Raw genomic sequence first — 14206 nt, 5'->3', positions numbered from 1 at the left:
TTTATTTTTCAGATTGTGATTCTACGATGTTTGAAAGTGTTGTCTAAGAATCAAAATGGCAGAAGGCTATGGATGCTGAAATTGTAGTCATCGAAAAGAATGACACTTGGGAGTTATTTGACCTTCCAGAAGGGCACAAAACAATTGGTGTGAAGTGGGTTTACAAGACAAAGCTAAATGAGTATGGTGAAGTAGACAAGTACAAGGCACGTTGGTGGCCAAGGGCTATAAGCAAGAGTGCGGTGTTGATTATAAAGAAGTCTTTGCTCCAATTGCAAGGCATGACACAATCAGATTGGTGATTGCATTAGCAGCTCAGATTTCATGGCCTATCTTTCAGCTAGACATGAAGTCGGCATTCCTCCATAAAGATTTGAAGGAACTGGTATTTATCGATCAACCTCCTAGTTATGTGAAGTCTAAAAATGAGCATAAAGTGTATAGACTAAAGAATGCTCTATATGGATTAAAATAAGCCCCACGGGCTTGGTATAATTGTATAGAAACTTATTTTTTGAAGGATTTCAAAAATGTCCTTATGAACATACACTTTTCATAAAAGTTGAGGATGGAGGGAAAATGTTCATTGTTTGCTTATATGTAGATGATTTAATCTATACTGAAAGTAACACAACCATGTTTGGAAGCTTTAAGAAATCCATAATGGCTGAATTTGACATGTCTAATCTTGGCATGATGCATTACTTTCTTGGCATAGAAGTGTTGCAGTCTTCTATCGGCATTCTTATTTCTCAAAAGAAATATATGAGAGAAATCTTGGACAGGTTTCAGATGAAGGATTTTAATCCTGTGAATACACCATCTGAGTTTGGTTTGAAGCTAAACAAAGATGATGGAGGAAAAAAAGGTTAACAGTACTCTTTACAAGCAGATTGTGGGAAGCTTAATGTATTTGACTGCAATAAGGCCTAATATAATGCATGATGTAAGTGTCATTAGTAGATACATGGAGTGTCCAACAAAGATTCATCTTTTGGCTGCAAAAAGAATTCTTAGGTACTTACAAGGTACTAAGGAGTATGGATTGTTCTTCAAAAAGGGAGAAAAGTCATATTTGTTTGGCTTTACAAATAGTGATTATGCAAGAGATTCTGATGATCGTAAAAGCGCATTTGGGTATGGTTTCATGTTGGGAACAAGAGTTGTTTCATGGTCATCAAAGAAGCAGTCAATCGTCACATTGTCAACCACTGAAGTTGAATTTGTTGCAGCAACAGCTTGTTCTTGTCAAGCTATTTGGCTGAAGAAGATTCTTGAAGAGCTACAGTTCAAAGAAGATGAGTCTACTCTCATTTACTGTGACAAGAGTTCAGCAATAAAGCTCTCAAAGAATCCTGTTCTACATGGTCGAAGCAAGCATATAGATGTGAAGTATCATTTCTTGAGAGATCTCACAAATGATGGAGTTATTAATCTGGTTTACTATAGAAGTGAAGACCAAATTGTTGATATTCTAACAAAGCCTCTCAAATTTCCAGCATTTCAGAAGCTCAAGGAATTACTTGGTGTTTACAGTTCAAAGGACTTTATCTGAGGGATGACACTTTAAAGTTTGAGTCTTATTAAACTGATGTTATGTATGGAACATCGGTTTAAGGGAGGGTTTGTTGAATAAATTAATAGCAGCAAATGTGTTTTATTTTCTACCTAGTTTGTAGGAGTTAGTTAGCATGATGTTAGTGGTGCCTAGAAATTGTTTAGCATGATGTTAATGGTGCCTAGGAGTTGTTTAGCATGATGTTAGTGGTAGCATGATGTTAGTGATGCCTAAAAGTTGTTTAGCATGATGTTAGTGGTACCTAGGAGTTGTTTGGCATTATGTTAGTGGTAGCATGATGTTAGTGGTGCCTATTTTTGTGCTTGTAACCATTTGTTTTAGCCAATATAATGGTCATTTCCTTATCAATGAAGCAGTATAGTTTTCATTCCAACTTTGTTTTCCCTTGTTTTTAAATTTATCATTTTATTCTTCCATTTTACATCATAATGAATAAGAACCCACATCAGTTGTCTGTTGGGTTTGGCAGTGAGTTGTAAGCTGAACAAGGATCAAGTTTACGAGATAGCCTATGGGTTAGAGCTCTCTAATTTGCCTATGGGTTAGAGCTCTCTAATAAAAAAAGGAATGGTGTTCATGGCATGGGCACCGCAGTTGCAAATTTTGGCACACACATCCATTGGAGGATCTTTGTTTCATGAGGGTTGGGGTTCTATAGTAGAAACCCTGCAATTTGGGCATTGTCTGGTTGTCTTGCCTGTCATCCTTGATCAGGGAGTGAATGCCAGGCTGCTGGTACATAAGGGTTTGGCCGTGGAAGTGGAAAGACATGAAGACGGGTCATTTACCAGAGAGGACGTTGCGAGGTCACTAAGACTTGCCATGGCTTATCCGGAAGGAGAGCCACTGAGGGTTCGTGCAAGAGAAGCTGCTGCAGTTCTTGGGAATCATAAGCTACATCGTGATAAGCTACATCTTGACCACTAACATCAACTTGTTTTGTTCAGCATCTGCAATCAGGGGCTAGGAAGTGATGCAATTTTTGGTGCAGAGCATTGGTTTCACTTTTAAGGAATTCCAATTCCAGTAAATAAAAATAAAAAATGCTTTGCGAATAAGAACACATGGATAAAGCTGCCTGGGATTATGGATGCTTTTCAAATTCACTTCTATTGGGATTATGGATGCTTTTCAAATTCACTTCTATATAACTGAACAGAGTAGTTTTTTACAATGCATGATCCTACCACATTCCCATTAACAGCACAAAAGTTCATTACAATAGTATCATGAGCCATTAAAAAATAAATAGAAGTAAAAAAAAAAAAAAATTGTTAGAAGGATCATTCATGCCAAAATTTTGGTAGGCTTGCTTGCCTCAACCCCAACTATAAACATTTACAAGAGAACATAAACAAACAGAAAAGTCTCCTAATTTGTTAGAAATGTGATTGAAAAACAATTGACCTTTCAGATATTCGAGCAAGCTTTCAGCCAATTCGCTGGAAATGTGAACAGAAACCCATCTAGCAAGCTTTATGTCCATCTTTACCAAGTAATCCACTTTTCACCATTCAACAAGGTTCACTGCTTCCCTATAGACAAAAGAGCATAACCACCCTAGTACTTTAAGAATAAACCAACTTATGAATCAGAAAATTGACCACAAAGATGTAATGACGCTTGATATATATATATATATATATTTAGTCAATTGGAAGCCCATACTGGGCTTAGGCTACACAACAGGAAGCAGCCCATCTCCCATCCTATATCCTTTCTCATTCCTCTCAGGATTTAAACCCAAGACCTCCAACAAGGATGTCTCAAGCTTGGATGTCTCAAGCTTTGAACATTAAGATGTTTCCTAGGAGACAATGAAGGTTGATTTAAACTGCCTGAATTTATATCGACTTTGAACAAATCAATCTTTTTACAATGTCATAATTTATATCATTAAATAAATGCAAATATCAAGCATACTGGATATAACTAAATAAATATACGCGTCGAGTAATACCTCTGTACAGTATCTCTCATATCAATTTTTGCATTATTGACCAGTCAAATCTTGCAAGGTACTACCCAGGCTACCACCATGCTGCTTAATTATCTGGACTGCCTGTAGAAGAATATCTTGCTCTGTGGAGTACCATTCATCTTTGCTCTAGAAGCACAATTGAGCATCAAAGCATGTGTTATTAAAATGGAAAAGATGTACAAAAGTACATGCTGAAGGATGATACACTTTTAAAAGGAAGATTTTCAGGTGTTAGGGGTTGAAGCCAGGGTTCTGGAAGAAGGAAAGAAAAGAGAAAAACTAAAATCAAATGAAAATTAAAATCATACAAGTATAATGAACAGTATTCTATTACCACTTCTATAAGGAGTAAAAAGAACCAAAACTGCTTCCCAACAATATTTCTAGTATGCTTCTAGAAAAATATTTCAGCCATCCAAACAAGAAACTAACCCTGTTTTTGAGACTGCAGGATCTAATGAGTACATAAAGGTCACAGCACTCAAGAAACACAACTAAATTACAAAACCACTGAAATAGTAAATGGGCTCAATATTTAACAGAGAAAATCTACCATCTTTCTGAGGTTGCATCCAAGAGTCACTTCTGCATATGAACTCTCTATTCGAGACAGGAAACAATAAGGAGCCTCATTTCCCAAGAAAACTTTTGAGTTGGATCTTAGCATACTCCTTATATCATCTGACATCTGGGGAATCTTCTCGAAATTATCAATTTGCAAAGGGATCTTGGCAACCATTGCACGCCACTGGGCACGTGATTTGTTCACAATTACCTACAAATTTTACATGAGATGCAAAACAAAGAAAATTTTCTTACTTGTAATACAAAAAAAGGGGATAAAATGAACATATCATGTCAAGATTAATATGTAAACATTGTGCAAGTTACTATTAATGATATTTTTTATGTGCAAGTGTGCGCAAACAAGAGAGAGAGAGAGAGAGAGAGAGAGAGAGGTGGAGACTAGAGAGAAAGAGCATATTTTGCAAATATGGGCAAGAGATCTGAATGGATGTCCGCATGGGACTTCTTCAAGAGCCATGTAAAATTGTGATAGATATTCACTTCTCCCTCTAAACTTTGTACTCCACATGATGCATTTCCTAGCATTTTAGTTTTAAAAACAAAAAATAATCTTGACATGTAAAAATAAGAGATTTTTTAAAAAACTTTCAAATCCCTCCTTTAATGGACAACCATATCTTCCATCACCAAGAAGCTGCTACATCAATTTGAAAATAAAAGGCTTCAGAAAATTAGTATCTATTGATATTCATTCACTAAAAAAATGGAATTAGTTAGTGGTAATTTACGATAGCTAACGAGAGTTCGGACTCATGCATCTATATTCTAACCTAAGCCTCTGTTGTCTTTGCTCTCCATGAAAGCAAACAAATACCAGGTTCTCCAAAAAATGTCCCTAATGTAAAACAGAGACACACTGAAATATTAATTATATTTTCTATTCAACTCACACCTCTTCTAATGATAACCCCAACAGAAAAGAGCATGTCGTTTCCAATAGATAGTTTTGATTGAAAGAAACTTGGATTTCAAATAACCAAACTCTGTGTATCTAAATCATTGCCTTATTGACAGCCCAGTGCACATTTCAGCATTTTGAACTAGTTCGATTTAAGAACCCAAAAAAAATTTGCAACCAGCATCTAAAGCAAAGCATACGGGATTGCAGAGCAGATTAAGGGTGAGCGGAACAACAGCAATGGTATTATCCATATGGAAATAAGGAGAGAAACAGAGGAGGGAAGAAGGAAGAAGGAAGAAGCAAGAAGAAAGGGATGAGAGAGAAGGAAAAATTAAAATATCTAAAAATACAATAACCCATTGCATAACTTCTCAATTCAAATTTATATTAATCACCCTACATAAATATAACCCACCAATATATAAAGAAAAACTAAAATATCTAAAAACAATAACCCATTACATAAATTTTGAAATAAAATAAAATAAAATAAAAACTAAGACACTAAAAAAAAAAGAACAAACCCCTGCATTTATTGGGCTAAAATCCAATAATTCCTTAACCAAATTCTGCTTCATCAGTCTCCAACAAGGGTCTATTCTTCTTCTGCTTCTTGTGCTACATCGAATCTTCCCCAGTTGGATGAAATTCAGCCTCAAATTTTGAAATGTTGGAGGCTTAAAAAACAAGCCGCAATGAACTTGAACTCTTCAAAATCTAGTGCTTAAATGAAGCAAGAAACCTTGTTCCTTCGATAGCACAAAAGAAAGAAAAGAGTTGAATTGAGAATTGACATAAATGAACACATTGGGAATGATGAACTCAACAATAGGAATGTTTTGAACACTTTGATATCTTCAAACACATACATTTCCTTGCTTGTAGTGTCTTCAAGTTGAGTAATTTGACATGATCAATATTGTCAGATTCTTTTTCTAGGTTAGTTGGCAGAGCTGTTTTCAAAATAATCTTCTTACCAGTCATCATTATAGAGAAAAATACCCGTCTCATGTCCTTCAGTCAACACTTAAAAATCATCCAACCAAGAAGAACTAAGGAGTAGATGGCCAATATTCATAGGAATGATCACACCAAATATTATAAAAATAACCACCTATTTGGATAGGAACAGAATGGCTTCCATAGACATGTAATGTTGTGTTATCAACTCACATGCTGTCAGGTTGTGGGTGTGTTTCAGGATATGAAGCTGTATATGAGTTCAGCTGTTTCTAGAAACCACACTCACAGGACATCTTCTATCAATAATGAGTCTGCAAACATATTCTCCACACTTGAGAGATGTGTGAGAAGGCTTGATATTGTGCCCAAAGTAGGACAAAAAGGCATTCCGTTGTCCAACAATTTATCCCAATATTGCTGTTTTTTCTTTTTAATGGCAGCTGTCTGGTTTGAGTTAGACCTTCAGGCCAATTAACTGTCTGGAACAATTACTTACATGCCTGGTTTGCTGACATGGTACTCTTATGTGGCCAGTCAGCTGACGTGTCAATTGCATGGCTGCAGATGGCAGGTTATGTGACAAATGACGAGTGAAGGTGTAGCAATGTGAAGAGGTGCTTGATGACGCAGGACAGCATCATGGAACTACAGCCAACTGATAATTTGGGAGACATAGAAGGGAAGGAAGGAGATACATGGGTAGGAAACACACGTTCACTTTCAATTCAAATTCATCAAAAAACCACCTCTTACATGGCTTTCGCACACTATATACAAGAAATCCTGTAATTCAAGAAATTACACATGCACCCCTAAAGATACAAGAAATTACACATGCACCCCTAAAGATACAAGAAATTACAAACACTCCCCTAAAATAAACAAATATTGCAAACAGGCCCCCAAATACATATAATCCTATACTAATTAAACGAAACACACAATAAACTGTTAACTAAACCCAACATCCCCTGACCCGTCTTCTAAATTAGTCTCCAACAATGGTCTATCCATGGTCCAGCTTCTTGCCCTACATCAAATCTCCATCAGTTGGACAAAAAAGTTGGCCCCAAATTTTGAAATGTTGGAGGATCAATCACTTAGAAAACTCACAAAGTGCAGCAAAATCTAATTCTTAAAGCAGGCAGTCAAATTGATGCTCCAAAGTGCAGAACAATTTGGTAGTACAATTTCTAGCTTTTCATATCAAAATATCGTGTTTGCTTGCAAGATATCAAGTCCAAAATCAAAATGACACTTTAGATCAAAATCTCTGGGCAAAAACCCAAGATATTGTGGCTGGAACAAATTTATCGTGAGTCTAGAAGTTGCAGGAGATCTGGAAAACTTTTTCTCACGCGCGTGAGGCACGCAAGTCACCAGTGCAGACTTTCCAGCAATGAAAATTTGGCAAGTCAAAGGGTGGCAAGTTCAGTGGTAGTAGTGATGTGATGAAAGAAACACAAATTGGGGATTTTGGAAGGCTGATGACTGGAAAGTCTTCTGTTGGCACATGGGACCACATGCATGGTCAGACAGCAATGAAATTGGGGGGTGAGGCTGATCTGCAGTTTCTGTTTTTAATGGTAAGGGAGGTGCAATAAAATGATGGCTAGAAATTAGGGTTTGAATTGTGGGGTAGTGCCGAGCGGCGAACAGTTTTACAGGGCATTTTTAAATTTAAAAAATAAAAAAGAAGAGGAAATGATGGTTTGCAGGATAAAATTGTGAAAGAAGACTGGAAAGATTGAAGAGTTTTGAAAGTTTTGGATTTTTTTTTTTTTTTTTTTTACTGAAATTTTACAGCAGAGAGGATGAATGTTTGTCATTGAACTGCAGAGCTGCGTGGTAGTTTCAGGTGAACCATTTTTTCCTGAAATCTGACTGGTAACATGGATGGTGTGGAGATCGGATCCTCAACAGAGTGACGAATGGAGAAGATCAAAGATGGAGAAATTATTGGTGGAGCGGAAGAATGTGGGAGATTGGCAGAAAGGAAATGATTGAAGCCGAAGATGAGTAACTCAGAAGGGCGCAAGGAGATCGAGTTTGGGCTCTGAACCAAATGAGTCAGAGCAGATTAAGGTGATACAGAACAGCAGTAAGGGTACTATCCAAAGGGAAAATAAGGAGAGATAGAAAAAGGAAGAAGGAAGGAAGAAGAGGAGAGGGGAGGAAGAAAAAGATAGAAGGCAAACACGCAAGTATGATTTCTCAATTCAAATTCATATTCATCTCCCTACAATAATAAAACACACCAAAATATAAAGAAAAACTAAAATATACAAATTTACAGATGTTCCCTGACTCAAATTTTTATAATTTAAAAAAAAAAAAAATAAGACACAGAATTAAAAACAAAGCCTTAATTAACATAATCCTAGTTACTTAATCCTAAATCTATTGAGCTGAAATCCAATAATTCTTTTATCCAATTCTTCTTAATCAGCCTCCAACAAGAGTCTATCCATTGCGCTACTTCTTGTTCTACATCAATATGACATTGGCATGCATTATGAAATTGGACAAAGAAGCCATCTGAGGTAACATGTCTTAGAGCTATTTAGCAAATAGATAATAGTGGTGTGCAAGTGTAAGTACCCATGATTCCACGAGATAACTTGGAGACTGGACAGGAGAAAATATAAGAGATCACCTGACTAGAGAACAGTGAATTTGGAACTATGACAGGAAATTTCTCAGCATTCAGTAAAGATGTGGTTGTCAGCCCCATATCTACAACTTGACCTTCTACAGAACCAGCCTGCAGAAAGTTTACAGACAAGTGGAAACTGAATTAAATTTATGGTTCTTGCTTAAAGATTAATCATAACAAATGCATAGAAAGCATAATTTCTCTTATTTATTTTTCAGAATCAATTGCCCAAGACATTACTAAAATTGATAGGCCTGCACTTATCATGTTATGAAGATAAAAACTATGAGCCAACTTACTGAAATAGTCAAACTAACACTATGGCAATTTGTGGGAAACAAAAAAAAAATGCTAAACTAGGATAATTGCAGATACCAAGAACTGATAGACACTGACATCTTGCTTGGTTTATGGGGAATGGAATCAATGGAGGAATGGAATAACAACAGGATTGGAATGCAAGTATAATTTCATTCCAGTGTTTGTTACATATAATAAAATTGACAATGGAATATTATATTTATATATCATCAGAGATAGCCTACCTCCTGTTGTGTAGCCAGGCCCAATGTCAGCTCCCAAACAATATATATATTGGTCGATTGGAATCCCACACGAGGCCTAGCTACAAAAAAGGAGGTAGGCTATCCCATCCCATGCCCCTTCCAACCCCTCTCAAAACTCGAACCTGCGATCTCCATGGAAGTTCTAAGCTTTAACCAATGACCCCTAAGGAACAAAAAAATAATGTTTTAAGTTTGAACAAGTGTTTGGTATTATACTACCAAGTTACCATTTTGCCCATTGTAACTTTTAAATGAAGAATGTACCCTTAAAATGTGTCAAATTAGTTTTTTTCCCCTCAATATTTCCTATTTACATGCACAATATTGTTCTAGAGGACATGAGAATGAACAAAAACTACATGAACAGACCTAGCAATTCCCACTTGAGTTTTCACAAAACTAAATTCTAACTTTACCGTCAGTAAGTTAATGTAAATAATGGTTAATTAAGCATAGCATCCCAGTAGACATCCTGACTCTACACATAAAGGCGGGCTTCACACTTACATGGGTCCCATACTCATGTGTGCAGGCAGGACACCTCCCAATGTGCTATTACCAAGAAAGTTAATAGAGCAAGTGTCACGGGCCGAATATTTCACACCTTTGTGAAAGGACCATGCGGCACTAGCTAAAGCACTCTTGTTTAACTAGCCAGCCTAACGTTTACCACAATTCACCAACAAAACACTTTCATTGTAGTTCAAACAAATATAAGCGGAAGCAATAAGCAACTTATGAAAGCAATGACGCTTAAGCAGTAAACATTGAAGCAACATAATTCATTATCAACACCTCTGTTAACAATGTGTGTCTAGCAAGGGAGGCAAGTAGGCTAAACACGTTTACAATAGCTAGTGAGTATTCAAGTTGATGAACACTCACCCTCCCCTTCCCAATCCCTTCTTGAGTTGCATAGCTGAAAGAAACTTCCAATCGTCTCTTTTCTTTCCAATGACTAGCACCATGCAAGAGTGATCTCGCATCAGACAGGGAACCAGCAAAAGGCATCAGCACTGCCTTAGTCTCCCTCAGGAATTTCATTCCCAAAATGACTGTGAAGCTTGGGCAGTGGGCAGGTCATGCGAATTTCAGTGGTAAGGCTGCATACACTGTGACAACCCTCCCCTCACCCTCGCAAAACGGGGAGCCTTTATGGCCCGGGGACACCCTATCTTTAATTTTTAAAACAGTGTAACTGAGTTTAAAGAATGTATGTAATTAATTTTTTATGAGAAATATTATAAGAGAGACAATGGAAACAACAGAGTTGTTTCTCTTTATAGAAGGACAACCATGAGATTGGAGATTAAGAGTGAGAGAGTGGGTGGCATTGATAGAAGAACATGTGTGTGACGCACAGGGATAGGGAGGAATGTGTGTGGATTAAAATCTTTCAAAGGGGCACTTTTCTCTTTATGAACAAAGAGTCAAGAATGGAATGCTCCATTACAATGTATAGCCGGTGGAATGCTCATTCCTTTAATAAGGGGAATGCTTATTTCAAAGGAATCGTGGATCCAATGATATATTAAGTAACCAAACAGTGGAAAGGAATCGAGGCTGGAATTAGGATTCAGTTTGAGCCTCAGTTCCTTCCAACCAAACATGCCATAAATTCCTTCAATTTATCAAAACAAGAAACGATTACATAAAGTAGAATCCATAATACAAATATAAATTCACTTTTTCAATTTTTTTGGAAAATTTCAGGTCTTAACACCTGTAATGATCTATAATATTATTTTTTTAATAAACAAAGAAAATTTATTACAAAAGGCAGAATGTACAAGAAAAAAATAAAAAAAGTAACATCAAAATTAAATAATTACAAAGCTCACAGTCAACCCAAAACCAAACTCAATGCAATAGAGCCAACCAGTCCTGCTGCATCCCATCCAAAGAGATGTGGTGAATGAACCCATTAGCTGGCACCCAAAACGATGAAAGATAAATCACTCTACTCCAAAGCAAGTTATTTGACATAACCACTTCTTTGAATATTCTAGCATTCCTTTCCAACCAAACATGCCAAATAGCAGCCATAATAGAGCATCGCCATTAAGCTTTCCTATCCTCTCGTGATGATAGAAAAACACCTTCAATGTGGGCAGGCACACTCAGTTCTCGCCAAATATACCAAATAATTTATTCCAAACAGCCACTGTGTAAGGACAATGAAGAAACAAATGTGCACTAGTCTCTCCATCCCTCAAACAAAGGATACAAATATCCGAATCAAGGCTATATTGGGTTTTCTCTTCTAAAGCAAGTCAATGCTATTAATTCTTTCGAGTATCACAGTCCAAATGAAAGCTTTTAGTTTTTAGGGAGCTTTGGATTTCCAAATCAATGGATACGAAAAACAAAAACTACCCGCAATAGGTCACATGTCAAATAAGAGAAAAAGGATTTACAAGAGAACTCCCCCGCAAATGTCTAAGCCCCAAAAACTCATCACTCCCCAAATGAGTAGGGAAAGAATCAAGCAGCCTAGTCAAAAGGGCCAACTCATTAATCCCTCTCATTAAGATTTCTTCCAAAATGGAAATTCCAAGAATGCATTTCTCCTTGCAGAATAAGAAAAGCAAAAATGGGGGTATTGATTAGATAATCGAAAAAGATGAGGGAATTTAACAGACAAAGGTATTTCCCCCACCTAATGGTCTTCCCAAAAAACAAATTCGCTCCCCATTTCCCACTAGCTACTGGACTTTAGGAAGGAAATAGTCATAAATATGAGATATAGGCTTCCAACGACTCGAATAAGTAATACTTTTCCCACTCTAGCATCCCACTCATTTTGCAGTATTCCAAATTTACTTTGAATTACCTTATGCCAAAGAGAATTACGTTCTAAAGGAAAGCGTCATAACCATTTCCCCATCAAAGAGATGTTTTTGGACACCAAATACCCAGACACAAGCCTCCAACCCTTTTAGCCCTCCACAGCGTCTCCCACCTTACAAGATTGATCTCTACTACCCTCTCCCTGAATCGACCATAAGAAATCCCTCATTAACTTCTCCAGCCTCCATGCCAATCTCACAAGGATTCTGAAAAGAGAGAGGTAACACAAAGGTATAGAAGATAAAGAAGTGTGAATTGAGGGTAATAAGGCCCCCCCAAGAGTGAAGAACGCTCCTTTCCAACTCTCTAATCTCCTAGCTACTCTCTTAAAAAGAGGCTCTAGAAGAAGTCAGCATTGGGATTACCAATTTACCACCTAAAGGGACACCTAGATATGTTATTGGTCAAGTCAAAATGGCACATCATGCTAGCCTAACAAAAGGATCCACATTAATACCAAGACCCACCAGACCACTCTTAGAAAAAATAATTGTCAGAGCAGACGCTTTCTCAAAGATCTATAAGATAGCCAACAAGTTAGAGAAGCATCCCTCATTATCTGATAGGAAGAGAATAGTAGCATCTACAAACTGACCATGTGAAATGGTGCAATCCTCATTGCTTACCTCTATCCCCACCACCAACCCTCTATCTACACCTCTCCCAATCATTCTACTCAAATCACCCACCACAATAGCAAAAAAAAAAAGTGCGAGAGGGGATCATCTTGCCTTAGATTCCTAGACGCACGAAACCAAAATGTAGCCTCGTCAGTAATGAAGACAGAAAAGGCCACAGGAGATAAACACCCTCTAATCTATTAACCCCCACCTCACCATATCATAAGTTTTTTCAAAGTCCAATTTCAACACAAGACCCCTCTTATTTCTTTGAAGAGCAACTTCAACCATCTCATTAGCTATCAAGGCAGCATCTAGGATTTGTCCATTATCTATAAAAGCGCTCTGACTTATAGAGATAGTGTCCTCCATAACAGTAATCAATCTTCTGGATAGCACAATAGCCAAGATGTTATAAAAACTAGTAGCCAAACTAATTGGTCTAAAATCCTTGACCTTAACAGCACCTTCTTTTTCGGGCACCAAGGTGATAAAAGTAGAATTCATACTCCTACAACTCCTTTATAGAAGTATTGAAGAAAAACTTTAAGAGTGTCTCCCTTCACTATCTCCCACCTATCCTGAAAGGAAGCTATTGTAAGGCCCATCTAGTCCAAGAGCCCTTTCTCCATCCATCTAGAAAATCGATCTTTTAATCAGATCTTCCTCAAAATGGTCTCTCTAACCAAGCAGCCTTATCAGTTGATATAGGACACCAACCCAACCAATCAACCATGAATCTTCCCTCATCCTCCTCAAGAGAAAGGTTCCTACAGAAATTTGTAATCAAACTCTCAATATGATCAGAATCCTTAATAATATCTCCCCTATCATCCTCAAGTTCTTTAATAAGGTTCCTTCTTTTCCTACCAATTGTCACCCCTATGAAAAAGTCCAGAATTACAATCCCCATATTTGACTGAATTCATTCTAGATTTCTGTCTCCAAATCATCTCTTCCTTAAAGACAACTTGTTCAAACTCATTGGACAACTGGAGTAGTCTACCAACAATGTCCTCAAAAAAGGCCGTCCTTAGCTAATCTATCAATCGCACCCATTTCCATAATGATCTATAATATCAAATATAATAATTCAAAAGATTTTCTAAAATGGTTCTGCTCTTTCCATTATTGCATAATAACCAAAAAAAATTTGTTCAATTGTGCATATGGCCTGTTTTCTTACTAAGTCCACAGCGACTCCTACAAATGCTTTTCCTGTTTAAAATAAAAACAGTGGAATGAATCAGCTAAGGAAGATTATAATCCAAAGAACCAATAACATATGCAGCATACTTTTATTGTATCTCCAAGTGAAAAGGGTTTTGAAAACTGCATAGACAATCCACTGAGCACATTCCCAAGGATGTCTCTAGCCGCAAAAGCAGTGGCAACTCCTGCACAGCAGATATAAAGAGAGAAGTCAAATTGTTACAAGTAAAATAAATCACAAAGAGAAAATATCAAAGTCATAATATCATTCTTTCTTTCTTTTAACATAA

General features: G+C 37.0%; 1 protein-coding gene across 2 annotated transcripts in view; it reads right to left on the bottom strand.

The window, feature by feature from the left end:
- Nucleotides 1-2704: 2704 nt before the first annotated feature.
- The window catches only part of LOC131166329 (mechanosensitive ion channel protein 1, mitochondrial), a 32363-nt gene continuing 20861 nt past the window's right edge, over nt 2705-14206 (bottom strand). For both annotated transcript variants that reach the window (XM_058124784.1, XM_058124785.1), the window contains exons 4-8: nt 14001-14101; nt 8669-8776; nt 4114-4335; nt 3540-3686; nt 2705-3114 (exon numbers count right to left, since the gene is read on the bottom strand). In XM_058124784.1, coding sequence (XP_057980767.1) covers nt 3573-3686; nt 4114-4335; nt 8669-8776; nt 14001-14101 — 545 coding nt within the window. In that variant the 3' untranslated portion in view covers nt 2705-3114; nt 3540-3572. The remainder of the gene's footprint in view (nt 3115-3539; nt 3687-4113; nt 4336-8668; nt 8777-14000; nt 14102-14206) is intronic.

This window comes from Malania oleifera, chromosome 10, assembly GCF_029873635.1.
Source record: "Malania oleifera isolate guangnan ecotype guangnan chromosome 10, ASM2987363v1, whole genome shotgun sequence".
NCBI lineage: Eukaryota > Viridiplantae > Streptophyta > Magnoliopsida > Santalales > Ximeniaceae > Malania > Malania oleifera.
This window is presented reverse-complemented; position numbering and strand designations above follow the sequence as displayed.